The sequence below is a fragment of the Ambystoma mexicanum genome, chromosome 7q (assembly GCF_040938575.1).
Source record: "Ambystoma mexicanum isolate Mex_15411 chromosome 7q, UKY_AmexF1_1, whole genome shotgun sequence".
Taxonomy (NCBI): Eukaryota; Metazoa; Chordata; class Amphibia; order Caudata; family Ambystomatidae; genus Ambystoma; species Ambystoma mexicanum.
The window spans coordinates 521,821,540-521,849,226 of record NC_090941.1 but is presented as its reverse complement, the minus strand read 5'-3'; the positions used below and the strand labels follow the sequence as shown (position 1 = coordinate 521,849,226).

The 27,687-nt window shown below is 46.9% G+C and overlaps 1 protein-coding gene across 2 annotated transcripts in view; it reads right to left on the bottom strand.

The window, feature by feature from the left end:
* Positions 1-27,687, bottom strand: part of ZC3H13 (zinc finger CCCH-type containing 13) — a 1,331,719-nt gene that overhangs the window by 360,899 nt on the left and 943,133 nt on the right. For both annotated transcript variants that reach the window (XM_069639959.1, XM_069639960.1), the window contains exon 12: positions 962-1,117. In XM_069639959.1, the coding sequence (XP_069496060.1) occupies positions 962-1,117 (156 nt within the window). The remainder of the gene's footprint in view (positions 1-961; positions 1,118-27,687) is intronic.

Below are 27,687 nucleotides of genomic sequence, written 5' to 3'. Positions count from 1 at the left end.
TGGTATGCCACAGGTGCTTAAAATGCAACCCTGCAGTTGGAGCCTTATGGTCTACTATAGGGCCATATCCTAAGAGGGTTGCAGCAAGGGGACTTCAGTAGAAGTCAATCTGACCATAAACTAAAGTCAAAGATACCGGAAATGAAAAGAGGGGTAAAAGGCAACATGTTGAGGGTGTCCAATAAAATATGACAGCAGAAGCTTCGAAAATGAAATTCTGCCCAAACAAGAACCTGAAAAGAGCAGTCAGCATGCTCAAGACGAGGAAGGTGACCGAGCTGGGGAGGTCATAATGACTGCAGCCTGAAAACAGTGAGTGGGAAGGGGCAGGGGAATTCATGCATAAATAGTATACCCCTCCTCCTCCAGGGCAAGAGGGAGGGATAACTGAATGGCATTGCCCCAGCAGGAGTATAAGGATATTAGGTCCTCTTAGCTTACATCTTATCAAAGGATTTGATTTACTCTACCACACTAAAGTGCAAGTTGCCTTTCAGGTTTGTAAGATATACTCTTAGATCCTATAGGAGTTTCTCGTACCTTATGCCTACTCTGGGAAATATTTGCAGGAAAGTGAACCAGGGAGACTGGACCAATCTTGAGAGAGAATCGATAAAAGGGGCGACAGCCTTATGATACTGTGGGTTACCCTGTAACCACAGGGTATCGAGTACTTCTGCCAGACAGTACAAACTTTGTTCATTCAGACCTTCTAGAATTCTGCATCTACGTCCTGCCAAGTAGGTAATCTTCTGCTTAGTGCACCCCCACTTCCCTACCAACCTCAACTTTCGTTCAAGAAAACTCCTCTCTCAATATTCATGTGTTTGGTTAGTTTCTTTTCGTGTCTTCCTTGAGACAAAATTTGAAATGACATTTAGACATCTAGGTTCGACCATTGGGAACCCGTTTCACATGAATACTGTATAGTGTTACCAATTACAAACGTTTCCATGTGTACCTCGCTCTCTGTTGTCACGTCTTTCCCGCTCTCCATGTCTTCGATCGAAAGAGGAGTCCCTTGTTTGCTCTCGACTGTCATAACGATCTCTTTCAGGATATCCACTGCGCGATTCCCAGTTGTCACGATAGTCCGCTTGACTTCTTGCCCTACTGCCTAATCCAATAAAAGCAACATCACAAGAACAGCTTAGTTTAAGGGTAAACAGATTGAGATAATCACATTTCATGCCATCAACATTTAAATCCTGGTATGAAAAAAAAAGAATGAGAAAACCTAAAAGTGAGACCAGTACAGTAAACATGTTTGGTGTCCATATAATTTTCAATATAAAGTGTTTAAATGCGACTCCGAATAACTGAGTAATCTTTAAGCATACTCAATTTTTACAGCTGCTGGAAATGAGGCATGCAGAGGCAGTGTTTGCCCAGCAAATAAAGAAATTCAATGAGGCAGGAAAAATATACTCCTTTTCACCTTTACTCCATTGATTTCAATAAGACAGACTTCTTTTTGCTCATTTTACCTGTCCTGACCATTTTTAGGGAAGTAAAGCCTTCAGCTTCACTTCCATTTTGCTCATTGTTATGGGGAAACTGACTAGTCCCTGGGGATACTTCATCTCCTTAACTTTTGATCTTATGGGTTTTTGGGTACTTTGTATATGTGCCCAAGACAAGCAGGTGGCAGCAGTGCCATTTTTACTGTTTATTTTATTTTACTTGTGCACTTTCATGTTTACCGTCAATGGCTACTAAAAGGTGGCTAGCACCCAAAGATGGCCGTGCCACAAGCTTTTTCACATGTTCTTTGGACGAATTATTATATTTGGCCTTCTTCTTAGCCTCCCAGGTCAGAAAATCCCAGATAAAGGTCACGCATCTGCCCGGAAAAGCTGCTGCTTTCTCAAGCTAGTGAGCCTTTGTGTGTGCGTCTAAGGGAAGGAACTGGGACGGTGTGGTCCCAGTCCACATCCCTTGGTGCCAGAGAGTCTGCTGTTGAGTGGATATGAAATGTTACGCTCACCTGGCTCCCACAGGAGCGTCGGTCGGACCCGGACAGCTGCGGTCTCCACCCACGTGATGCGTAGTGCAGCGATGACTGACTGGATCTGCCCTCCTAATCTTGTCTGCTTAACCCGTAGAAATATTCTCCTTATATTCTTGAAAGATGAGTTCTCCATCCTGCGTGGATATGCAAGGGCGCGTCGATTCCAGTTACTTCACTGGTTTGAAGGCTCAGGAGAGTGCTGGAGAGTATTGACTCTGAGGTTCCTGGTGAGGACCAGTAAGTATTAAGTTCATAGAGTTCAATATGTCTGATGTTCACTCTTGTTCCCCCCTTCCTTTCTTGTCTTGCAGCTGGCTCGTGAAAAGATGCTCTTGTGGCAGCTGGTGGCGCTCAGGTAAGAGTCTGTCACCCGGCGCTGTCCGGTAAATGTTGCACGAGGAAAATGTGTTGTTTTGTCTCGCTTTACAGATGCGGCACGTGAAAATATGGAGAGTTACAAAAGGATGCCTCCGGTGGTAAATCAGGTAAGTCTATGGTGGTGAGAATTATATTTGTTGGTTCCCTCGGCTCACCTTGTGGTTTTCTTTTGTCTCCTAGGTGCCAAAGTTCGGTGAAGAAATGATGGAGGCAGCGCCGACCCGAAGGATGCTGTGAAGACTGGTGAGTATGGCGCGGCGCTGCAGCTGGAGGTGCGGCGCGTGCAGAAATGATGTTCTTTACAGGTCCGGAGACAAGATGGATCCAGAATCAGGTGTGGAATAGAAATAAGTTTGTTTTCTAACCTTGTCCCTTTCTTTCCTTTGTTTTAGGAGCTCTGGATTCGAGGCGGGCGTGGCAGAAGACTGGATGTAGGCTGCAGGCACGGTGAGTGTTACGCTGCTGGATGCAGAATAACGCGAAGCGTGTGTTGCTGGTCGGGTGTGGTTTAAATAGCCTCAAAAGTAGTCCCAGGTAAGAAGTCCCTAGAACCACACCCGAGTAAAAAAATTGTCCCTGTAGAAAAATAGTCCCTTTCAGGCTTCATGTTGGATTGGTGTCATTTGCAGCATGGTCTGCCTGAGGTAAGTAATGACTATGAGCCTGGCGCCTAAGGCGCCAGGACTGAACCCAGATAGCCCCTAGCCGGGGCTGCTGAGGTTTTACTAAATGTCTAGATGCCTGCTCCCGTGGCTGATGGGCTTGGTCCGGATGCCTGGGGGTAGGCATCATGACATGAAACCAGTAGTTGTCCCCGATTTGACAACTACTGACTTTTTGAATGTGGCAAATCCTTAGTATTGGTGGGCTTGCTTCCAGCACTGAATCTGGATGAGGGCTTCTGAAGCCATTCTCCAGATCTACGTAGGAGCCAAGATTCATGTGAAGAACAGCCAGCCAAGGACCAGAGGCCTACCTCTGAAGTGGACCATCATCCTCTCCAGTCATTAGCACGGCAAAGCCCTGCTCCGCGGCCTGAAATTTTAAAACCCTTGTTGGTGCGCCAACCCTTCAACTAGTGAAAGCAACTAATCTCAACGCCTACTCGAGGTTGAATGCCCCAAGAGTCTTCGGAAGTGTCCCAGGAATGCCCAGTGGACTGACCAGCTCCCTGTTGGGCAACATCACTGCAGCCACTGCCATTCCGCATTAAGCGCAGGAACTTTGGTGATCGCCATCTTGTGCCAAAGTCATCTTCGGAGCAGATTCTGTGGCCACGGCTGGAAAATAGCCTGTCGCCACCTACAAGCGATGACCGCTGCTGGAACTCTTCTTCATCCATCCGGTTAAGCGTCCTGAAGACATTTGCACAGCAAAAGTCTGCATTCTTCATTGTTTTGGTATTGCATCTTGTAGTTGGAAACAACTGGAAGAAGAACTCGAACCTGCAGCTCCTGGGCACCCTTCACTCGTACAAAGGACGGGAGATTGTGTCCCCAGCGATACCCAGTCAATCCAGTGTGAACTGGGGCAATCGCGTCGGTGGGGTAGGAAAACCTAACTGTTCCTGCCCCCCTCCCCGCCGTCCTCCAAAGGGTAACATTGGGTACAAAGCTCTTTGGCCCCCAACTCCTTCTGTGCTTACCTTTGGTGATTGAACCTGGGTCAGGTATCATACCGCTGGGCTGGCCTTGGGACTGGCATAGAGAGGAGAATACCTTCCCTGGAGAAACCTGTACTGTAACCTGTGACTTTTGGGCACTGGACCCCAGATATCTAAGTACCGCACTTATTAACTAAAAGGGAATTGAGATTGCATTGGTTCTATTCATTTTACCTGCATCCGATTACTTACCTGGTTAATTATTGATTGATGCATTGGAAGTGAACCTGCTGGTGAATGTATATATTATTTTAATTAACATACGGTTTATTTAAAGCCTTAGCATTTCATCCAACAATCTCATTACAAAAAGAACATCAAAACCACAGGGTATTCTCAATGTTCCTTATCAGAATTTGTTGAGTTTATGCATCTGCTTGAGTCACCCTCCCCTGTTTCAATCAATAAAACACTTCATTTAAAAATGTGACTAGTGCAAAAGTCCATGAATAGTTTTCTCCCATCATCAGGGCTGACCACCAATCCTCCATGGAATATGTTTTTATCAGATCTATGAATGAGCCTAGATATCGAGTCCTTAGGTCCTTTATGTTTGTGCAGAGAAGCTGTTAAGAACAATTTTCATTTTAGTGCTAAATTCCTCCCACCTTAGAGATCCTCAGCTCTTTTGCTGGACTTTAGGACTTTTTAATTTTAACCCTGGAGTGAGTGAGACCTATTTCTCACTCGCTCATGTGCTTTGGACTGGACTGTGTTTCCTCTATTTATGGAGTCTGACAAACTCCTTAGGCATCTACCTTTTGTACGATGACACACAGCACCTTCAGTGCAGTGTCACTGAAAAATCCTTTAGATTTCTCATAAGGTTTAAATACCTTTTCTTGTGTGAACTACCGTTCCCCAGAACAGTGAAGTGAAATTGACTTTACTTGCCCTTTCTCTTTGTAGGTCAGCACACACCATCTTATGTGGAGTGCTTGGGGGTGGGAGGTTCCTAGTAGCCCCTTATCCTACATGCTCACAACTTTTTTTATGTCAGCCTCACTACTTTAAATGGCTGGTAGCAGTGGTTTAATGTTCATACCATTGTGCTTTGCTACCGCAGGCTGAATCCTCAGCTGCAGAATAGCACCCATCGGTGACCATTTTTGTCAAAATGGTCCCAGTCTTTTTTTGCCATCTTCTATTTCTGAGATTATACTTGGATTTTACTCTGTGCGTCGAAGCCGAGTTGAGCCCTTTGTTAGTTTTGCCTTTGGTGGATTCAGCCGTGCAGCCCGCCCTCTAGCTCCAGTGTGTCTGGAAAGGCAGGATGTGAGGGAGGTTCCCGAAACTCCCATGTCCTTTGTCTCTAGGAATGCCTGAATGCAACCAGTCCCGATTGGCTGGCTGGCTGTTCTTTCAGGACAGCCACCGTGCTGTTTGATTAACAGCCTAGGCTGTTCATGAATGGGAGAAACCTGCTAAAAAGGCAAGGGTTTTGGGACTAGAGGCAGAGTCGACCACTGGGAGAAAGACCAGACGAAGAAACCGCGAACGAAGCTTGCTGCATTATCCCGGACATTTGAATTGCCCGGTGAATCCCTGCTGCTGTGCTGAAACTCCTTTTCCTGATGGACAAGAGGAGCTCCGGAAGGGACAACTTCTTCCCTTGGGTTAGTGGGACCAACTAACCCTGAGACGAACTGCACAGGACCATCTTCCCCGATTGGCTGTACTTCTTCGCTGCTACAAGAACAGAGCGCCAGGGGTCGAGAAATCCATAGTCGAGTGAAATGTCTGAAATCCGGCCAGAAGATCCAGGAGTATACTTAAGGACCCTCCAGAAGCAGGACGACCAGAGCTCGAGTCCCCTCACCAGAGTGCAGGACCCAAGGAGTGAAGGAAGCCCAACCGGTATCCGAGATCCACAGTGGTGCTGTTTACCAAGTGTTAAAACCGCGAAGTGCAGCTGATCTAGAAAGAGCCTGTAGCTGCCGACTACCTCCAAATTGCCGCTGCAGGAGCCCTCCAGACGTCCTCCCTCTTGTCCCCACGACTTAGGCTCCGGAACCCAGGGTCTGCACTGCTGCAACAGGACAGAATCCAGCTGGACCACTGTTCTTTAAACCAGATGTACTGTTTAGACTTGGGGTACTTACCTCAGTATCTTTTGAGCTGTCAGGTCTTCTTTACTCAATGCCATATCTCCTCCTCCTTCCGACGACGCCTCTTTTGCGAAGCCCACCTCTCACTCCTTCTGTTTTTTTCTTCAGATTGCGGTTTCCAAAACCTGTCAAATTGACCTTCCTTGACTTTTCGGGCCCCTCCTTGTTTTGCGGGGGTCGCTTTCCCCTTTGTTCATGGCATCTAGAGAGGTATCACCACTCCTCACTTGTCACCTCCTACACAGAGCCGCGCCCCTAGTCAGTTTTCAAATGTCCCTCTGAGAGCGCAAGCCAGGCCACATTAATATCTATGCCACAGCAACCTGTCCAGCTTCTGTCAGCTCCTTATCCGCCATAGAGAGACCTCAATCCCAGAAGACCTTACATCAACCCTTCTGCAAATAACTTTGCAAGACCGCCAATGTAGTCTGCAGCCCTGAAGGTGTACTTCTCTTTTTCTTATTCAAATCCAACCCTCCGATTTCCGGTCTCAGAAGTCCTGTAAACGACCTCTCTTTGCCTCAGATGCTTCAGGCCTCAGCTCCACGCCCTTTCATGATGAGGCTCCAGTCCTCAATCCGCCACCATCCAACACCCTGCAGATCTCCCCCCTCACCCCCGATGGACAGAGTGGAGGACACCACTGGTGCAAAATCAGGTCCCTTCCAATCCTTTCTTCATCTGCTTTTCTGGGCCAGGCACAGAGCTCACTCAAACGTGACTGGGTGCTGCGGTGGCAATCTTGGAATCTTGGCTACTGATCTTTTAATCGGGACTGAGAAACAACATTGACCTTCCACCATGGACATTTTTAAGAGTGGCTCTACATTCTCTGGTGGGACCATGGGGCAAACCCAATGGATCTTCCTAGTCCAAATTGGCAGGATGATGTCCACCCTTGGGACCTTCAATGGGGTGATAGTAGGGCCTGGAACAGGAAGGTGATGTTTTTTTATTAATCTCCCCTCTTTGGATTGCAAGAAATCTGAAATGTTTGTCATTGTAGAGACAACTTAATTTCCCTGTTCTAGGAGGCATGACGGGTATCTTTGTAAGAATAAATGTATCCTCTTCTTCATGAGCAAATACTGCCTGCTCCTCTTGCTTAGTCACAGAGGACGAGAATTCAAGGAGCCCCATACCCTGCAGGGGATAATGACTGGCCTGTTTCGATGGTTTCCTCAGACACTGATTTAAGTCACTATTTTCGAGTATTTTAGTGTTTTGCACAGAGGTACTCCAGTTTCAAAGGGGTGTTTTAGTCTTCTCATTTTTGAGGCTCAGTTAGGGGAGTTTTCCTAAAGTCCACTTGAGGTAAGACTTTATAAAACTATCCTAATGGTATATAGGTTCCCAACTCTTAGCAGCGGTCTGTATTACTCGTGGAACCTTTGTAGAGTGGCAGAGCAGTCAGGGCTTATGTTAAGAGGAAGATGTGAACTGTAGGTAGGTGCACTGAACATAATAAAGCAGATCAAAGAAACACACCAACAAATGTATATAAAATATATTTTTGATAGTTACACAAGAGATGTTTTAAAATACTTAGATCATTAAACCAAAACACAGAGGATTACTTATAGATAAAAGTCCACTGCTTAGTTTGTAGTTGCTCATGGTTACAATTGTTCCAACGTTTGACACTGACAGTTACCGTACTATTGGTTATACCGCGCACTCCTGCACAAAGATATACAATAATTGTATTTAGTTAGCAAAACCACTTAAGATATTGTTTCTGAGAAGGAAAACATTTGGTTAGTCAACCAGTAGCAGAGCTTAACGTTATAGAGACAGTTTCAGAGCAAAGTAACGATTTCAAAGTCCAATTCCTAATTAGCAGCAAAAGTGAGTTTGGAGAGAGCTTAAAGTCCTACGAAGCAGGTAAGAAGTAAAAGTTCCTTAGGATACTTCAAGACACTAGGAAAGGATACTTGAAGACTTAGCACAACGGTGGATACCCCGTTAAAGGACTCGTGAAAGGGACACAAGCTGGCAGCCTGGGTCAGTAGTCAGAGCCATAGCCGGTTCAAAGATTGACTACTGTTGTAGTCTTCTTACTGGTATTTCACAATCAGAGAATAACCATTTGCAGGTCATTCAGAACAGTGCAGTCAGGGTGGGGAAGGGCCTCAAGTGGAGAGACCATGTGTCTGAGGCCAGGCTGAGTTTGCATTGTCTCCCAGTGAAGGCAAGAGCTCAATTTAGATTGCTTTTGATCACACACAAATGTTGTATGGGCCGCATGCCATCTTACCTGATGGAGTGTGTAGTGGGGACACACCAATCAATTGAAAACACTTAGCTGTAAAATCAGCAAATCCCTAAAGGGAGCATTTAGTATAGCAGCCCCTATGGCATGGACCTCGCTCCCACCAGACCTTTAGAGAGGTTAAGTCTACTAACATCTTTAAAAAGAAATTACAAACACTTTTATTCTGTTAGTTCCACTGCCAGTCGCTTGTTAAGTTTCTGCTTTATATATGAGTGTGAATATTATCATCCACGGTTTATGTTGATGTTTTGCCTTGTTAGTTGTACGCCCTTAAGGTTTCAGGTACCTGGTGCACAGTGCAAAATGTAAAGTAAAGAAGAGTTGACACTCTGCACACATCTTTGTGCACTCCAACGCTTTGGAGCAACATTTGGATCAAGGTAAGCAATACCTTTTCAGCCCACAGTACCTTAGTCTAGAAGAAATGTTTGTGGCTGAATTCTCCTCTATGCAGCAGCAAGCGACCCGTTCTCCGGATTCCTTGGTTTGGTGACGAAAGGCAGGACAATGAATGGGATGTCTCAGCAGCAGTCGAGAGAGGACCTCTGGCACAGATTTCTTCAGCTTCTCTGGTCAGTCTGCGGTTTTGGCGCCTTTTCTGCAGCAGCAACAAAGGACAGGATTCGCCCAGTCAATCCTCTTCAGATTCCTGGAGTCCTGAACTTTGGTGAGGGGGCTTGGATGATTCGGATTGTGTCTCTAGAGTTTCACCTGGAGCTCAGCAAAGACTTGGATGGCTTTGGCCTTTCAAAGACAATGCACTGCAATTGGGTCAGAGGTCTCCTGGTATTTGCAGTCTGCAGCTCTGGAGAGGCACAGCACACCAGGAGATGGCTCAGATTGTAGTTTGTCTCAGGGCTTGTTTGTCCCACCAGCCAAAGGGAAGGTGTTGCCCTCTTCAGAGTTCCTCTGTCGCATAGAAAACGGGGTCAGGACAGCTGTGGTCGCTTAAAGGGTCTGCAGCGTCTCTGGTCGTCTTCTTCGGTTACTTCAGTTTCCAGTGGCTGACTTGCCTTTCATCTCGGGAACCTCACCTTTTATTCAGTTTCAGCACACACTCCTCTGAAATCTAAGCAGTTTACAGAAAGGGGCGGGCAGCTATCCAATCAGGACAGCCAGACCCCCCAGTGGGAGCTGGTTTCATTCAGCCACTCAGGCAGGGGAGTTCCTGCCTTCCCAGGCACACTGGATCGTAGGCGGGTACCCCCGGGGTTCTCGCCAAAGGCAAGACACACACATCTCCCCCACCCAGAATGGTAGAAGGGCTAACAAAGAACAACCACGCTAGAAATGGCAAAAAAAAAAGAAAGGAGCTACCAGGTTAGGACATAGGTGATCCTATTGTGCACAACCGAGACTTTGAATAAAGTTTGCTGTAAAAACTAGCACAATAGTTGGAAGAACACGTCCACTACCGCCAGTCATAACTAGAAGGTTGTCTTAGTGACTAAAAAGTCACAGGAGCAAAGAGAATGGGGATACTAGGTATCCCCTTGGCATTCCACACAAGGTGGTGTGTGCCCATCTCTCAAAGACTTAGACGGGATACAAGGTATCCCTCTATCCTGTTAAGGATTTTAATCAGGCGACCCACACCTTGGTCTCGGCCGAGTATGCATCACACGACTGAAATGCTTATCTTTTTATGTTAGATTCAATATTGAGATGGTACTCCACTCAAATCACACACCCTTTTCAAATACCCCAGGTCACAATGGACCATGAACTAGGCTGGTTGGTAAAATACAATATTTATTTATTTGAGAATTAAAAGAAATAATACACTTTTCAATATGGGGCAGCAATCATCAATGGGGTGATAGTTACAAAGCAGACTGAGCAATGCACTGGGTTTAACTTTTTAGTGGGGCATATACACAGCACAGCAGAATAGAAGCACTTTTGATTTAGGACAGATAGCACTTAAGTTAGAATTTCCCCCCGCAATGTTCCCTCAACCCACAAATCAATTCTGAGTGGATAAATAGAAGCAGCAGGTAATCAGGAATGACAAATAGGAAACAAAATTCAAATCTGAGCTTCCCACCCCAAATGAGAGAGAAAAACTGATTTTAAATCCCTTGCAATGTTAAAAAGGACACTCGGAAATGGATGGACAAAATAATGAATGTGTGCAAAAACTTTGAAACAAATACAGTTCTTTACTAAAGAAACAATGTAAAGGTACTAACAATCACAGGCAATGGATAAGCAAGAGCATACAGTTCGAAAAATGAGTGGAAGATTTAAAATCAGTTCGCAATCAAAATGACACGTTGGAAACTTTGTTAATATTTCCGTTTTTCGTGTAAATTTACTAAAACGGTTTCTTTGGAAAAACGGGTGAAATATTGTAAATCACAATGCAGATTTTGTTTTGGGGTGTAGCTATAGATCACAGGCACAATTTGGAAGTGAAAGTAAGCCTCTAGCTGGTAATTTGAATGAGTTATGCAAGATCTAAGAAGGTGCACTTTGAGTAAATGGAAGCGTGAAAAAGGAAAGAAAATCAGTTGTGGCAAGAATAGTTTTACTCTACACTAGAGTATTCAGATAGGACACCAAAGAGGAACACAGTAAGCCCCACGGTTGATTCGCAAGTTCAACCCTCTCGCCTCAACGCCCTCCCTGGCGGAACCAATCCGATCACTCGAAATCGGACTAATGGCTTAGGACTACACAAGGCAAAATTACTATGGAGATGGCGCTAGCACTAGAAATCATAGGCAGGGTTGCAAGAATAATTCTGACAGTTTTATAAGTTATCAGGATAAGGATAGGCTGACTTAGAGAGTGGGATAAGGACAAAGCAAGACAAGTTATATTATGGGTTCCTGAAGCACCTCAAACCCTTTCTCTTTGCTTCTGCTTTTTCTCCTCCTCTCCCCTGCTAATTTCCTTGCTTATACTGAACCTGCACTGGCTTACCTGGCCACCCTCTGATCTCGGGCCCAGGCCCCCCCCTCCACCAGTCGCACACCTGCACTGCCCTCCCGGATACCCCAGCACTTGGGGACTGTTCTCTGTATCCCTACAGTCCTACCACTAGCACTTGACACCCGATGCCTGCACTTACCCTTCTCCCTTGCACTTGCCACCTGTTGGCCATTCTTTACTTTATTTATTTATTCTTATCCCATGCATTGCACTGTCCACTTCCCCCCTGCACTTCCCCTTCCCATGCACTTGCGCAATCTGAATGACACTTGGCCTAGTAGGATCGTTGTCCGTCTTCCCTCTGTTCCCCCTCCCTTGCCTCGTCGCGCCTTGAAAAACTTGTGTACAGGCGCGTTATAAATGCCATATCATGCGTTTCTATTGATACTCACAGTCCACTGTAGTTTAGGATTTTTGAACCGTTAGCCTCACGGATCTGGTCTAACAAAGGACAGCCGGACAAAATCAGCTGGACAGGATCAGCTGGGCAGTTCTGGTTACCGGGTACCACTTCTGGACTGGCAATTCTGGTCACTGGATACTACAGATCAGCTGGATGGCAGCATGCATGCAGTTAGCTTTCGCCTTGGTTATTTGTGAACTTTAGTGGAATTTCAAAATGTAGCCCTTGCTGGAGCAGGATCAGCAAGGCTTGGGTTTTGCAGTGGGCTCTGGAGTAGAGTCAGCAATGTTTGTGCCTTGTAGTTGGGATCTGGATCAGGAAGATGACGGGTACAGGAACGCAGCACAGGAAATCAGGAAGACAGTGTGTCTAGAGTCTTGTCAGGGACCCTTATTTATAGTGCATCATGACATCAAAGTATAGGCTGGGCAGGGTTAACCAAGCACGCCCCTAAACTACTTGGATTGGGCCAGGGTGCTAGTCTCCGCCTTGCTCTCAACTGGTTGGAATTCCAAGGGAATGTCAGGTTTATGAGGCAAGTTTTACAATGTCCAAAAACTCCCACATTTTCTTTACTGAAAATCTGATTTTGCCAAAAACATACATTTATACAATTGCAATCTCTTAGTAAATTAAATATACAGGTTACATATTATGTGCAGCACATATCCGTCCAATCCTCAAGTCTGTGGGACCTTGTTTCGCCCTTCCGATACCTTTTGGTAATTTTTAGCATTAAAGATTGGCCTAAAATTCGATAATTTTATACACAGATGCGAATTATCCCCAGGGATGTATGTACAACATTTTATGTTTGCAACATTAATACTTTTCCATTTATCCTCAATACTTTCCCTTTCTGTCCCCAATGAGTCCATGAGTTTTACAATGTATTTAAAGAAAGCACAAAAAAAATCACTTTTGAACTGTGACATTTTTTCAATTTTTCAAAGTCTTGCTGCAGAGATAGGAGTCTTTAAAGTTTATTCCTGAAATAGTCTTTGTGAAGAAATGGCAGTCTCTTTGTTCCTGAGTCCATTTTTTTTGTACTTTACTGCTACCAACTATCATTTCCTTCAAAGCAAGGTGGGGGTGTTTCAGCTTACTTGAACGTTTTATTGCCCCTTCCACTTGACAGGTTAGTGTCCCAGGACTTCTATTGTCCCAGCCTGGAACACAGACGAATGTCTGACGAGCGTGTGAACTTTCTTTGTCCTGGCCCATTCAAAGTTTTTCAAGCTGGCAATGATCACTTTCGCGTCCTGGAAGTTTATGGTGTGTCTCCCTTCCTTGCGGGTAGTTTCAGGACTGGCACTTGAATAACTTTTTTTTTTGGGAGCTTGCAAACTCAGCCCATGTGTTTTAATCTTTATTTTGAGTCTTGAATTAAAACAAACCTGTGCAATAAAAAAAATAGCCTATGTGTGTATTATCACCAGCCACAAACCCCTTCACATTGCTAGGTAATGGCAGGCTTTCCTTCAACAGCTTACCTTTTAAGTGGGCATTTTACTCCTTCAGTTTTGCAAAAGCCCATTTTTACATTTGTTGAAACATGCTAGCATTTCTTTCTTTACATTCGGTTTGGCAGCCCCATCTGCCTTTCCAATATTGCCTTGCAGCCATAGTCATTTTCTTGAATGCAACAATCTGTCTGAAGCACAGATATCTTGAAACTGACTTGGCTCCGAGAGCTAGAGTCTCTTTGAACTGCAGAGCTCTGGGATACCTTTTGTAGAGAAATAAACACGTATTACTATGCAAGTAAAAGTGAAGTTGCTTATTGATTTCTCTCAGAGTTGGTTTGACTGGGCCTGTCATTCAGAAATCATGCCTGGTTTTGGTGAGGCACAATGCGGTATCCTGGGCATGGCAGGGCTTTTTAATCACAGTGGCTTTAAGTAACAGAGGGAATTAGCGTCACAGCAGCATTTATTTTTAAAGATGAAAAAGGGTTTCTTTTCAATGGAGATTTTGGCTTTTGCAGCAAAGCAACGCTGCTTTTTCCACTTCCTTCCTTTTGTTTATGTGGGAACCAGCTGGCAATCTCCTTTAATGTGCCCCCTGGTTCCATCCTGCCCGATGTGTGCTTGGCAGGACGGTGCAGCCAATTTTGTTGTTGCAAAATGCAGTTTTGAGCCATGGCGCTCACAGGAGCCAGTGCAACCCTTTTGTGGTTGTTTCTGCGCAAATGCAGTTTAGTGATGTGGGGCAATGCCATTGAGTGGGTCAATATATCCCACAATCCTTAAGGACAGAAGTATAAAGAAATAATGTAAAAGGAGAACCCAAAGGGCTCACAGCAACACTTCACATAAGGAGCTGTGTGCTGCAAAAGTGAAACAGATGCCTTGATATATGGAGGAAAACAGACTCCATAGTAAAAAGGTAAAACAATAGCGTTCCAAATGACAAAGCACATAAGAATGAATGAGTGGAAAAAGGCTCCACTCATTAAGGATAGGAAGAAAAAGGTCCAGTATTCCAGGAAAAAGTGCTCAGGGTCTCACTAGGAGAGGAGATGAAGCATAAAAATGATAAATCTCTCCAATCAAAAAGGATTTGTGGAACGCTTAGTGTCTAAGGGCATCTTTGAGGCCTTTGTCAAGCAGACAGAGGGCTTTTTGTGCTCCTGGCGTTTTAAGACATTTCGACCGTGTGTCTAGACAGACCCATTGACCAGTCAGAATTCTTTTGGCGTCGAAGAACAAGTTACTCTCTTACCTGGTAACGTTCTTTCGATGGGATGGTCTGACGACATATTCCATATCTATGACAGTAATCACCACAGCCGTGCTGCTTCGGAAAATTTTCGGCGTCTGCGTCCTGCGCCGATGACATCGATGCGCCGTCCTCAAGGACCTCCTCCGACGGCCGACGTCATCCGATGTGGTAAGTAGGACGCATGCGGCCCGTATCCTCAGTTGTAGTTTTTTCCCCAGAACGTGTGCCACCAGTCTTCTGCCAGACTGACACACAAAGCCTTGCGGAAACGTAAGCTGCAATCGTATAAATTCTGTAGCGGGGAAGGTAGGGAGGGAGCGATATGGAATAAGTCGTCGGACCATCCCATCGAAAGAACGTTACCAGGTAAGAGTAACTTGTTCTTCGAGGATATTGAGTCCTCTGACGTATTCCATATCTATGCAGTACCGATGCAAGGAGGTGGGAAAAGAATTTAGAAAACAGAAATTTAGAATACCCAATCAAATTGCGGTGTAAAGGACCACCTTGCCAAAGGCCAGATCCTGCCCCCGGATAGAATCGAGGGAATAGTGACGTACAAAAGTATGTACCGAAGCCCAGGTGGCTGCATCACAGATGTTGTGAATAGGGACACCCCTCTGCAGGGTAGTGGAGGCAGCCATATCCCTGGTAGAATGGGCCCGTAAGCCGACCGGTGGGTCCTTACCCGCCAAGCGGTAACACTCAGAGATAGCCAAAATAATCCTGCGAGACAAAGTCTGTTTCGTTACAGCCTATCCAAACGCTTTCCAGCATAACCAATAAAGAGCTGATCGTCCACTCTGACCCGGGACATGCGAGTAATATAAAAGCTTAACGCTCTCCTAGGATCAAGCCTATGGAGCCTCTCCTCTTCCTTACCAGGATGTGGAGGAGGATAAAATGCCGGAAGAACAACCTTCTGGCCTAAATGAAATTCTGACACCACCTTCGGAAGAAAAGAAGGACGAACTCTAAGGACAACCCTGTCCTTATGAAACACAGTGAAGGGTGGCTTAACTGAAAGTGCCTGTAACTCACTCACTCTGCGAGCGGAAGTGACCGCAACTAAAAATATCGTTTTCAGAAGGATTCTAGAATGGCTGGCAGTGGAGTAGCAGCTTAGCTCAACTGCTCTGGACCTCTCCCTGAAGAAATTTATAAAGACATTGTCATGAACTCTAAGAAAAAGATTGCTGAAGCTGAGAACCCTGCCTCAAAAAAATCCAAGCAGGTCCCTGAGATGGAGGACACCCCGAGCCTGTCTGACGTCTACAAAACTATTCTTAGGGTGGCCCAGGATGTGAGTGAAATCAAGCTGACTATGGCTGAGCTTAATCTGAAGACTGGTCAACTGGATGGCAGAGTCACAGACTTGGAGAAATCATCCTTGACTATGAGCTCTGAGATTGCAGGCAGCTTTCAAGCATATAATAACCTGAAGTCTGACTTGAAGAGAGAAATGGAACAACAATTGGATTTGGAGTTAAAGCTCAGGGCTAAAAACATCAGATTGGTTGGAGTGGAAGATCCGGCAGGAGATGAAGAGGATTTACCTTCCCTGATTTTTCAGGTTTTTAGGGAAAGTTTCCATTGCCTCACCGTTAAAATGGAAGATATTGACAATGTCTTTAGGATTGGAAAGCACCAGGGGGGCAAAGCGAGGCATGTTTTGATTTCCTTTTTGAATCAGAGGTCAAAAGAGTGTTTAATGAAAGCTGCTAGGATGACTGGGAATGCCTCCTTCAAAGGTAAATCTGTTTATTTATACCCCGATTATCCCAAAGAAATCCTGCTCTTGAGGAGGTCATTTAGGGAGGCTAAAGACATGGCCAGACAGCTGTCTCTGCGTGCATTTCTTAACAGAAATAATGTTTTCACCATGGTATTTCCTGAGGGGGAAAAAAGCACTTCTGACCCTGTACAAGCGCTGGATTGGCTGGAGACGTATAAGAAAAGTGTCCCTACACCTGGCGCCGGTGGCCGATGACTGTTGGCATTTCGAGTTTGTTTTTTTTTTTTAAATCGGTTTAGAACTTCTTCAACGTTCACTTACTTGGATTCCAGGCCTCGGACGGAGCTCAGCGTTGCTTCCGGCATTTTTAGAAGAAAGGACCCGCTCGGAATGACGTATGAAGCACGCCGAGCGGCGCTCATGTCAGCTGATCCGCCCGGCGTCTTCGTACGAAAGGAATACACCCGATGCACCTCCGCTGGTGCTCTCGGTGCGGGGAAGCCCGGAGCGGATCGTTAACACCCAACAATGGGCTTTGACTCATTCTTTAGCGGCGCGGGTGATTCCCGAAATGCACGGATGGCACCTTCGTGGTATTACTGGATCGGATTGAGGGAAGGGTTACTGGGCCAGCTGGAGGAGCGCCTGCAACTGTTAATACGGATCGGAGATGTCTGTCTTACCGAGGTACTTTGAAGCACTTCCCTTTGGCACTATGTATTCATTTATGGGGTCATGCCAGTATGTCAAGGGGCTCCGGCTCACATCTATCGGATCGCTGGGCTTTACTTTTGGACTCTTTTTAAGTGGATTCCACGCACTCGCTCTGGATGTTTCCTTTTATCCTAGCGTGTGGGCCCGGTACTGACTTTCCTGTTACACTTTTCCCACTTTTTGACTGGCATGTCCGTGTCCTATACTCCATGTTTTCTCCCTAATGTTTAAGAGTATGTTACCCTTCTTCATTGTGTGGGCATCCTTGTTTGGGATATTTACTTCCAGATTAAGATATGTTGATAGCTTGGTTCACTTGATGTTTGTTTTGGGGGAAGGGGATTGTGGGTACATGGGAATTTTGGATGGTTTGGGGTACAGTAGTGCCTTCCAGTTTTATTTTATGAAGGTTTGATGTTATCGTTCCTGGGGGCGGGGAATGGGGATCATTTTAATCTCTTTTTTGATGATCTTCACTGCACCTCCTTGCTTTGTGGGACTGAAGGCACTATCACATATATGGTCAGTTGTAGTTGTTTAGTTGATGCGGGTTTAAAAGTTGGTAACCTTCATGATCGCAATAACTTTATTTTTAAGATTATTTTATGGGTTCCCGTAGTCAGGTTAGTGTTAGGGATATTGCGGGGAGTGAGACAGATACCAAGTGCGTAGTTTTCACGTTCATTAACAGGCAGGCGCGAGGCATCTCCTAATGCTCAATCCTACATTTTGTGGGTTGGCTCTAGGGTCTGAAGGTAGGGGGAGAGTGAAGTAACTTCCACAGAACTACAGCTAATACTTCACGACTTCTAGATACTTCTGGCCTGAACTGCATGCCCATGAACACAGTTTACATATTGTTGAGCACTTTCAATTCAGTCAGGTTGGAAAATCTGATTTTGATTTCTGGTTCCGGGTTCCGAATTAGCATGTATGAGTATGGGACACATAGGGCCTCATTACATAATATGGGGTAGGGCTTACCGGTTGCTTTAATAGTTGTTATTTATTTACATGGTTTGACTCATCTCTTGGGGGGTGGAGGATTATGGACATTTGGCGGTTTTCGGTTACACGTTATAATTATTCTTAGTATGCTTATCGCTAATACTTTAATGTGGTTTTTATTGGATATTGGGAGGGGTCCTGGGATTGGTTCTGTATGTGGATTCATTTGTTCTTTGAGCTGAACAGACTTCGCAGTCTTATCTGTTTTTTGGTTTGTTATTTTATGTTTTTGGTTCATTTTCATGTTTATTTTCTTTTTCTTGTTTCTTTTCATTTCCTTTTTATTTTAGTTTTGCTTGGGATGTTCCAGATTTTCTAGTTACAATGCCTTTTTGCACAGGTGGGACCACTAACGACCTGTGCATTGTCTCTTGGAATGTTAATGGGGTCAATAATATGTTAAAGAAGAAGAAAGTTTTTCACATATTACAGGATATGCATGCTGATATGTTTTTTACAAGAGACTCATGTTTTGGGAGACGAGATTTCGAAGCTGGAAAGGGAGTGGGTGGGATCAGCTTATGGATCTTCCTTCTCGTCAAGGTCGAGGGGTGTGGCCATTCTGATTCGTAAGAAACTGCCTGTTAAAATCTTGAGGGAATGTGCGGAGAAGGATGGCAGAATGATTGCATTGCTGGTTGAGATTCAGGGGGAGTTGTTAACCCTCTGCAATGTGTATGCTCCCACAGTGGATGATGGCTCCTTCTTCAGAATGGTGGCACAAACCCTTTTAGATTTGAATAACCCTAATATTCTGCTTGGGGGTGACTTCAATACGGTAGTTGATCCTGATCTGGATAGAAGTCAAGTCAGGCGTGTGTTACGTTGTGATTATCATCATCAAGCACTTCATTCACTCTTGGAGGAACATGATCTGAAAGATATGTGGCGCTTGGAGAACCTAGACAAACGGCAATATAGCTTCTTTTCTAGTGCGCATGGTGTGTTCTCTAGATTGGATATGATTTTTTCTGGTGGGAATGTGTCAGAAAGTGTTGTATCAAGTAGTATTGGCAATATTTTATTGAGTGATCATGCCCCCGTTGAGATGCATTTGAGACTTAAATTTCAGTGCAAAAGGAGTTTCTCATGGAAGATGAACACATCTATTCTGTTAGATGATGACATTCTGGAACGGATTGTTTCGGAGGCGAATTATTTTGTTTCGGAGAATCGCTCGGAAGAGATCAGTGTTGAGAACACGTGGGAAGCCTTTAAATGCAGTATGCGTGGTGTCTGTCTAGGGCTGTCATGTGGTAAGCGAAAAAAGGAGGAGTGTAAGAGGCGTGATCTACATCTACGTATTAGTGGGATCTCGAGGGATCTGATGCTTGACCCGACTAATTCGGTTTCTTTGGCAACTTTGAAGAAACTTAAAAAAGAAATGGAGGACTTTTTGACGATGAGGGCTGAACGAGGCTTGTTCTATTCAAAATGTACATATTTTGAGAAAGGGGAGCGTTGCGACAGATGGTTGGCATACAGGTTGAGGAAAAGGATTTCGGAATCTGCAATAACGTCGATTATTGACAAGGATGGTAGAATTACATTTGATCCAAATAAAATTAACTTGACATTTTGTGACTTCTATGAGAATCTGTATAGCATTGAGGCGGGTATTACCGGTGTGGGTGAGAACTTCTTTGGTAATTTGCCAATGCCGACGGTATTAGATGACGATCGTGATCTACTTGGTGTTGAGATTACGGTAGATGAGATCAAAGGAGCGATTTCAGCACTGAATACAGGCAAATCCCCGGGTCCTGATGGCCTCCCTTGTGAGTTTTATAAGATTCTTCCGAACTCAGCCTTGGAACTCTTGAGAGACGTGTATGTATCTAGCAAACAGACTGGGATGCTGCCTAAAAGTACTAATCATGCTTCTATTTCAGTATTTTTGAAAAAGGGTAGGGATTGTAATCTCCCGGCCAGTTACCGTCCGATCAGCTTAATCAATACAGATAATAAGATTCTTGCCAAGGTCCTGGCTATGCGCCTGGTGCAATTTTTGCCTAATCTGATTGGTGAGGAACAATCTGGTTTCATGAAAAATAGGCGTACCTCTAGTAACATCAGAAGATTATTACTTACTATGGAAATGGCGGATAGAACGAATCGAGATGCTGCTGTCCTTTCGCTTGATGCGGAAAAAGCGTTCGACAGGGTTAGTTGGGATTACTTGTATTCTGTACTGAGGAGGATGAATCTGGGTGAGGAGTTCATTTCTTGGGTTGCTCTTTTATATTCCAGGCCGACTGCTGCCGTTAAGACTAATGGTGTAATTTCAGAACCCTTTTGTTTGGAACGCGGCACGCGTCAAGGTTGTCCTTTCTTCCCTCTGTTGTTCATTCTGGCAATTGAGCCTCTTGCTGTTTGCATCAAACATGAACCAGATTTGCACGGGGTGGGTTGCTGGGGTATGGTACAAAAGGCTTGGCTTTATGCGGACGACCTTCTATTAGTACTGGAGAATTTGCAGGTGTCTTTGCCTAGTTTGATGAGGCTGTTGTCGGATTTTCATGATTGCTCGGGCTACAAGATTAACCGTTTGAAGTCTGAAGTGCTGCCCCTAACAAATGGTTGTGATAAAACCCTGGTTACGGGACAGGGGTTTACGTGGTGTGGGGAACGCTTGCGTTATTTGGGGGTATGGTTGACGTATCCTCTTTCCAGGATGGTAGATGAGAACATGACCGTGGTTATTCGCGAATGTAAATCGGATCTAGAAAGGTGGTCTTTGCTTAAGCTCTCTTTATGGGGTAAGGTCAATGCCCTGAAAATGAATACAACACCCAAAATCAATTTTGTGTCTAGCATGCTTCCAGAATTTTTGAGGGACAAAAAGCCACCAAGACTTAGTCTTTGGAAGTTACAGCTTCCTGTCCATTTAGGTGGTCTTGGGGTACCGAATTTTCGGGCCTATCATTTGGCCTTTTCTGCCCATTCTTTTGTTCCATTTTTGACAGGTGAATTAGACAGCTGGGCGGTGGCGGAGTCCAGCGCTTATGGGCCGCTGGGCCCGACAGCCTTGTTGACCACTAATACCAAGATTCCGGGTGGCAATTTGTTGGCAACGTCATTTTTGCGTGATTCATGGATTGCAGTTTGGTCATTGCTTGATCGGGATGCGTTCAAAAGCAGGAGTGCCTCTATCTGGTTGAATCCTAGGATCAGGGACAATTTGAGGACTGTTTTTTGGCATGAATGGTTTTTGATGAATATTAAACAGGTTTCTGATTTGGGGAATGATGATCGATGGTTGACTGCCGCAGAGCTGAGAGAGAGATGGAATTTTGATGGTTTATCGGACTCTGCATATAGACGGCTAAAGAGGGCGGTTGGTGAGGTTGACTGGTCTGACTCTTTGGATGTGTGCGCTTTGCTGACAGATTTTAGTGGGAAGTGTGGCGGCCTGGCCAGTCGGCTTTACAAGCTAATGGTGTCACATTTTCGAAGTAATGACAATTTACGGAGAGTATGGAGTGAGAAAATAGGATCAGAGATTGATTTGGCTGATTGGCAGAATATGTGTAGTAATGTATCTTTGTGCTCTCTGAATCTAAGTGAACGTTCTCGACAGATAAAGATCCTGAACCGGGTGTATTGGTGCCCTGAAACACTGCATAAAAGAGGCATGTCTGACAATTCTAACTGTTGGGGGTGCGTCCAGGCAGTCGGGTCAATGGAACACATGTTGTGGGATTGTGTGAGAGTCAGAGATTTTTGGAGTGAAGTTTGTAATGTGTGTGACAGGATTGCTGGAGGTGGTTTGGTTCTTGATTTTAGGACGGTTATCCTGGGTGATGATTCCGGTTTGGGTGATGTCAGCTCAGCCCACAAGAAGTGGTTTTTTCGTGCATTTATTGTGGCCAAGAGGTTGATTCTCCGCGGGTGGAAAGGGCGGGAATCTCCTTCCTATGGGGAGTGGATCCAGGAATTGCATTGCCTCTCACGGACGGAGAAACTTATTTACAGATTGAAATGTAAAATGTCGACATATGAGAAGATTTGGAACGTGTTCAATGACTTCTTTTAAGTTGGTTCTTTGTTTTTTTTCCTCTTGTTTATAATTTGGTTTCTGTATTAATGTAGTGGCTGATATATTGTATATATTATAAATAAACATTTTAAAAAAAATATATATATCGTTTTCAGAGTTAACAGTCTCAAAGGGCATGTATGCAAAGGCTCAAATGAAGCACCCATCAGAAACTTGAGAACAAGGTTCAAATCCCAACCGGGCACCTGGAAAGGTGACGGAGGGAACACATTAGTGAGCCCTTTCAGAAACTGAGAAATTAAAGGAATTTTAAAATAGGAACACTCTTCAGACGAGCGCTTAAATATAGACCGCGCCGCCAGGTAACCTTTAATGGTACCCACTTGAAGGCCCCTGTGGGCCAAAGAAAGCAAAAAAGACAGAACCATGGGAATTTCACATGCAAAAGTATCCATATTCTTAACCCTGCACCAGTCGCAGAACTTCCTCCAACGGCAATGGTACAGGGACTTTGTTGCAGGCCTTCTGGCCGAAAGCAACACCTCCATCATGTCTTCAGGGAGGTCCCAATCCTTATACCTCAACCTTTCAGAAACCAAGAGTGAAGGTTGAGGGACCTGACCTCTGGATGGAGAACCTGACCCCCCCCTCCCGTGAGAGCAGATCGTCTCGGTAGGGAAGACGACGTGGAGGGCAGATGGACAAGTCGAGAAGGTCCGGGTACCACGTCCTCCGGGCACACGCCGGAGCAATGATGATCATCCAGGAACCGAACCTCCGCAGTACTTGCGGGATGACGGGGACTGGAGGAAATGCGTACAGCAGTCGGAAGGACCACTCCACCACGAACGTGTCTAAGGCTCTGTTTGGAGGAAATTCCTGCGAGCAGAACCTCTCGCACTTCCGATTGACACTGGAGGCGAAGAGATCCACTTGAGGGGTCCCCCAAAGGGTGAAGATCTCCAGGAGAATCTCATCAGCCAACTCCCACGCGTAAGAGATCGTGCTCTGCCTGCTCAGAGCATCCGCCGTCTCATTTTTGTCTTCTGCCAGATGAACTGCCGAGATCGAAACTTCCTGCTGGACTGCCCAGAACCAGAGCTGCATCGCCTCCCTGCACAGAGGAAGTGACCATGCCCCCCCCCCTTTTTGTTGAGGTAGTGCATGGCCACCGTGTTGTCCGTCAGGTTCAGGACATTCTCTCCACGCACAGTCGGCAGAAAAGCCTTCAGGGTTAGCCTGATGGCGCTCAGCTCCAACAGATTGATATGGAGTCTGGACTCCGACAAAGACCAACGACCGCTGACTGTCAACTCGTTGGCATGAGCTCCCCATCCCGTGAGGGATACGATCGTCACCTCTGGTCAGGGCAGCCAAAATGGAGCCCCCCTCATCAGATTGCCTTTGTAGGCCCACCACAGAACGTCCTGGGCGACCGAAGACGGCACCTGAACAGGGTCCGACATCCTGCCGGAGGACTGAGACCACTGGAGCTTGAGTGCCCATTGCAAAGATCTCATCCGCAACCTGGCCTCTGGCACCAGAAGAATGCAGGATGCCATGAGGCCGAGCAGTCTCAAGAACTCGAACGCTGGGAGAGTCTGGGCAAGTTGAAACTTGTGCACCATCTGCTGAATGTGATGAGCCCTCACCTGGGAAGGAAAACACTGCCCCAGGGACATGTCGAGCACTGCTCCGATGTACTGCAGCCTCTGAGTTGGTGTCAAATGGTACTTCTTTAAGTTGAGGGAGAAGCCCAGCTTGTGGAGGCAGTGGCAGGTGACTGACAGATGATCCAGGACTTGCTCGGGAGAGCGCGGCCTGATCAACCAATCGTCCAGGTAGGGGTAGACGTGAATCCCCCCTTTCCTGAGTTGCGCTGTCACCACTACCATGAGCTTGGTGAAGACCCTCGGGCGGAGGTCAAGCTGAACGGCAGGACCCGAAACTGAAAGTGCGAGTCACCAGCCACAAACCTCAGGTACTTCTTGTGCTTTGGATGGATAGGCACATGAAAATAAGCGTCCTTGAGGTCGAGAGACACCAACCAGTCCTGAAGTTGAAGGGCTTGGAGGACTTGAGAAAGAGTAACCATCTTGAACTTGTCCTTCCTGAGGAGTTTGTTCAAACCGCGCAAGTCCATGATGGGTCTCAATCCCCCGTCTTTCTTGGAAATCAAAAAATAAGAGGAATACCATCCCTTGTTCCTCTCCTCTACAGGCACCAGTTCTATGGCGCCTTTCTCCAGCAGGGATTGAATCTCCTGCGCAAGGAGCGGATCCGGACACTTCAAAGAGAGGTTCCCCGGTGGATTGTCTTGAGGCCTCTGCCGGAAAGGAAGACAGTAGCCGTGGATTATGATCTCCAGAACCCACACATCTGAAGTAATGGCGCGCCACTCTGCAAGATGCTGCGCCAGCCTTCCCCCAACCGGCGAACCATGGGACATGGCCTCATGACTGAGCTGAAGCGGCTGCAGCAGTCCCTGAGGGCAAAGAGGCAACAGCCCGAGCTGCCTTGGCACCTCGAGTACCTTGTTTTCCACCTCTGGCACTCCTACGGTGGCCCCTTTGACTGGCAGCTCCTCTCGCTTTACCAAAGGAGGAGTAATAACGAAAGGAACCTCCCCTCCATTGCTGTCCCCTAGGACGAAAAGGCAGAGGTTGTCGAACTGCAGCGCCCAAAGACTTCGCTGCAGCTTTGGAGGGCTGCAACCTCTCAAGGCTATTGTCAGCCTTGCTGCCAAAAAGATGTTCCCCGTCAAAGGGCATGTTGAGGAGCCGGGCCTGCACATCAGCAGCAAACCCCGACTTACGCAGGTTTGCGTGGTTGCGGATCACGGTGCTCGCCACCATGGACCGGCTGATGCAATCTGTCATGTCCAAACCCAACTGAACGGCCTCAACCATAGCATCCTTTCCATCCTGAACCATGGCAAGGAAACCATCCCGTTCATCTCCTTCGGTAATATGTTCAGCCGCCAAGGAAACAGTTCCACAGTGTGCGTGTAAAACGAGACAAGGCACAAATGGAGTTGGCCGCCTGAAGCGCCATGCCCCCTGCAGAAAACACTTTCTTCGCCCAGCCGTCAAAACGCTTGTCGTCCCTATCACGAGGGATGGTAGGGTACGACGCCTGCTTTGCCGGGGCTGTAGCCGCCTGCACCACCAAACTCTCCGGAGTAGGGTGCTTGGACAAGTAGCAGGGGTCACTACTGGCTGGGCGGTATTTTCGCGGCAAAGACTTGCTCACTGCCAGGAGACTCTCCGGAGCAGTCCAAGCCGCTGCCACCCTTCTTTGCAGAGCCATATGGAATGGCAGTACCGGGTCAGTTGGTGGACCAGGGTCAGTTGGTGGACCAATGTCGAGGATATCCGTAAGGTCATCCTGAACAAACTCCCCTGGGGGATCAGACCAACCTAAGTACTCGGTGACCCGTGACATAAGTCGCTGTTACGAAGAATCGGCATGAGTGCCAGGCTCAGGCCCACTAGCATCAAGCAGGGACTGTCTCAGGTCCTCAAACTGGCTATGGCCCGAGAGAATCTCGTCAGGCACCATGCCATCATCAGAGCCATCATCCACCTCTGAAATGAATTCCAGATGGCGGTAAGAAGGCACAGAACTGGAACCAAAGCCATGCTTGACCTTGGCCAGAGCCTTCCTGGGTGGTTCCCCCGAGCCACGGGGTAGACCCGTCGACACACCCCCAAAAGGTGTCGAGGGCTTCGAGAGAATCGGCGCCGACGTCGAGAGAATCGGCGTCGACGACAGACACGGCATCGACACAGGCCTCGAGGGTGGAGCCCCAAGCGTGTCCCTCGACATCCTGGGCGCCGACGGCATCGACTACTTCCTCGGAGGCGGAGCCTCAAAAGAGTTAGTCGACGACCTCGGCGCCACAGGCTTCAATGTCTTCCTCGAAGACTTCACAGGTTCACGCAGTCTCAAGCACGTTCGGGACCGGGACCTGGACCTGGACCTGGACCGGGCATCCCGAGAACGATTCCCCTTGTCCGAGCGGGACCTTTCCCGCGAATCGTGACGACCACCCGAGCCCGAAGGCGTGCGAGCGGCGTCTCTCGGCTGATCACGACCGACCCCACGCGGAGGCGCCGACGGACCTGTGCCCTGCGATTCGAGAATCGCCAACATTTTCTTCCCGAAGGAAGCCCATTCCTCCGGTGTCGCATGCTTGGTGGGGTAAGCAACCCACCGACGGGCGGAGTCCTCGGATGAGGACGGGGGAAGGCGACCGATGACAGCGCTTCTGGGAGTGCCTCGAAGAGGCAGAGGAGTGGCGAGACCGACTCCGAGACCGAGACCCACTGGACTTCCGATGACGCGGAGAGTCGCCCCTCGAGTCATACGTTGAAAGCCCCGCAGACCTCGACTTCCGGGGCTTGGACACCTTACCTACCAATAACTTCTTCTTGCGCTCCTGTAAGGCTTTCGACGTGAGCGACTGGCAGTCGACACAGTCATCCGTGTCATGGGCCTCCCCGAGGCACCAGAGGCAGGTGTCGTGCGAGTCCATGACCGACATCTTGGACCCACAGACCCCGCACTTCTTAAAGCCCGGACGCGGTGTGGAAGACGAGGTAGACATCTGCACGAAGAACAACTTCACAAACTAACAGGTTCGAAGAACCGAGATGAACAACAGAAACTCCAAAGAGTCGAGGCGTACCGAGATTCACGAAGCTAACATGTTCGCGGAAAAAACGGAACTGAGGCTACGGGCGTCGTGCGTCCTACTTATCACATCGGATGATGTCGGCCGTCGGAGGAGGTCCTCGAGGACGGTGCATCGACGCAGGACATTTTCCGAAGCAGAACAGCTGTGGTGATAACTGTCATAGATATGGAATACGTCGGAGGACCCAATCCCCTCGAACCAGAGGTTTCAGTGCTTTTGTTTGCAGATTGGTGCTTCGGCCTTCAACTGTTTTGGGCTTGCTTTGTTTAGCATTCACCTTGTCACCAGGAGGAGCCTTCCCTCCAAGCGGGTTATGAGCATGCTCTTTTTGGGGCCGGGGACCGACTGTGTCCCAACGGAACAGCTTGAGGGCAAGGCCATTTTAAGCACTTTTGGGGCCCTGGGCACGGACATCTTTGGGCCCCCCCCCTTCCACCAAACCAAAGGAATTAAGTTATCAAGAAAATGTGCACTGCCCCACCCCCCCCATCCGACGGCGCAATCACCACCCACAGGTTGATATGCTGCCTCACAGCATTAAAAATAAGGATGTTTACTCCCTTTAGTCCCCTGTTGTGGTGAGTCTGCGGTGAGAGTCCTGTACATTTATGGTTGCTGCAGCTCCTCTTGCTGTTTTTTCTGTGCTTTTTCCTTTCACTTTTACACCTTCCCTTTGATGCAGGTTCTTTTAACCTCATCGCCAATGTTGTAAAGCCTTAATGCTAGACATCCAGAGGGCACTTCTGAATCACAGACCAGCTGTAGTCTAGATTGGTTCCAGGTAGGCTTTATTCACATATGTACAATCTGTACAATACTCCAGTTACTCTTCTTGTATTTACAGCACGCATAGACAGGAACATGGGAAGGTATAACATTACTTATAAAGGAGCTGACCCACCGGCCATCCATTCAACCCAGCTTAGGCCCCCACTGACTCTCACATAACATTCACACACAGATTCACCCACCATTCTCCTGAGCTGCATTCATGCACCATCATTCTACAGAGAGCACCCAGGCCAGTGGCAA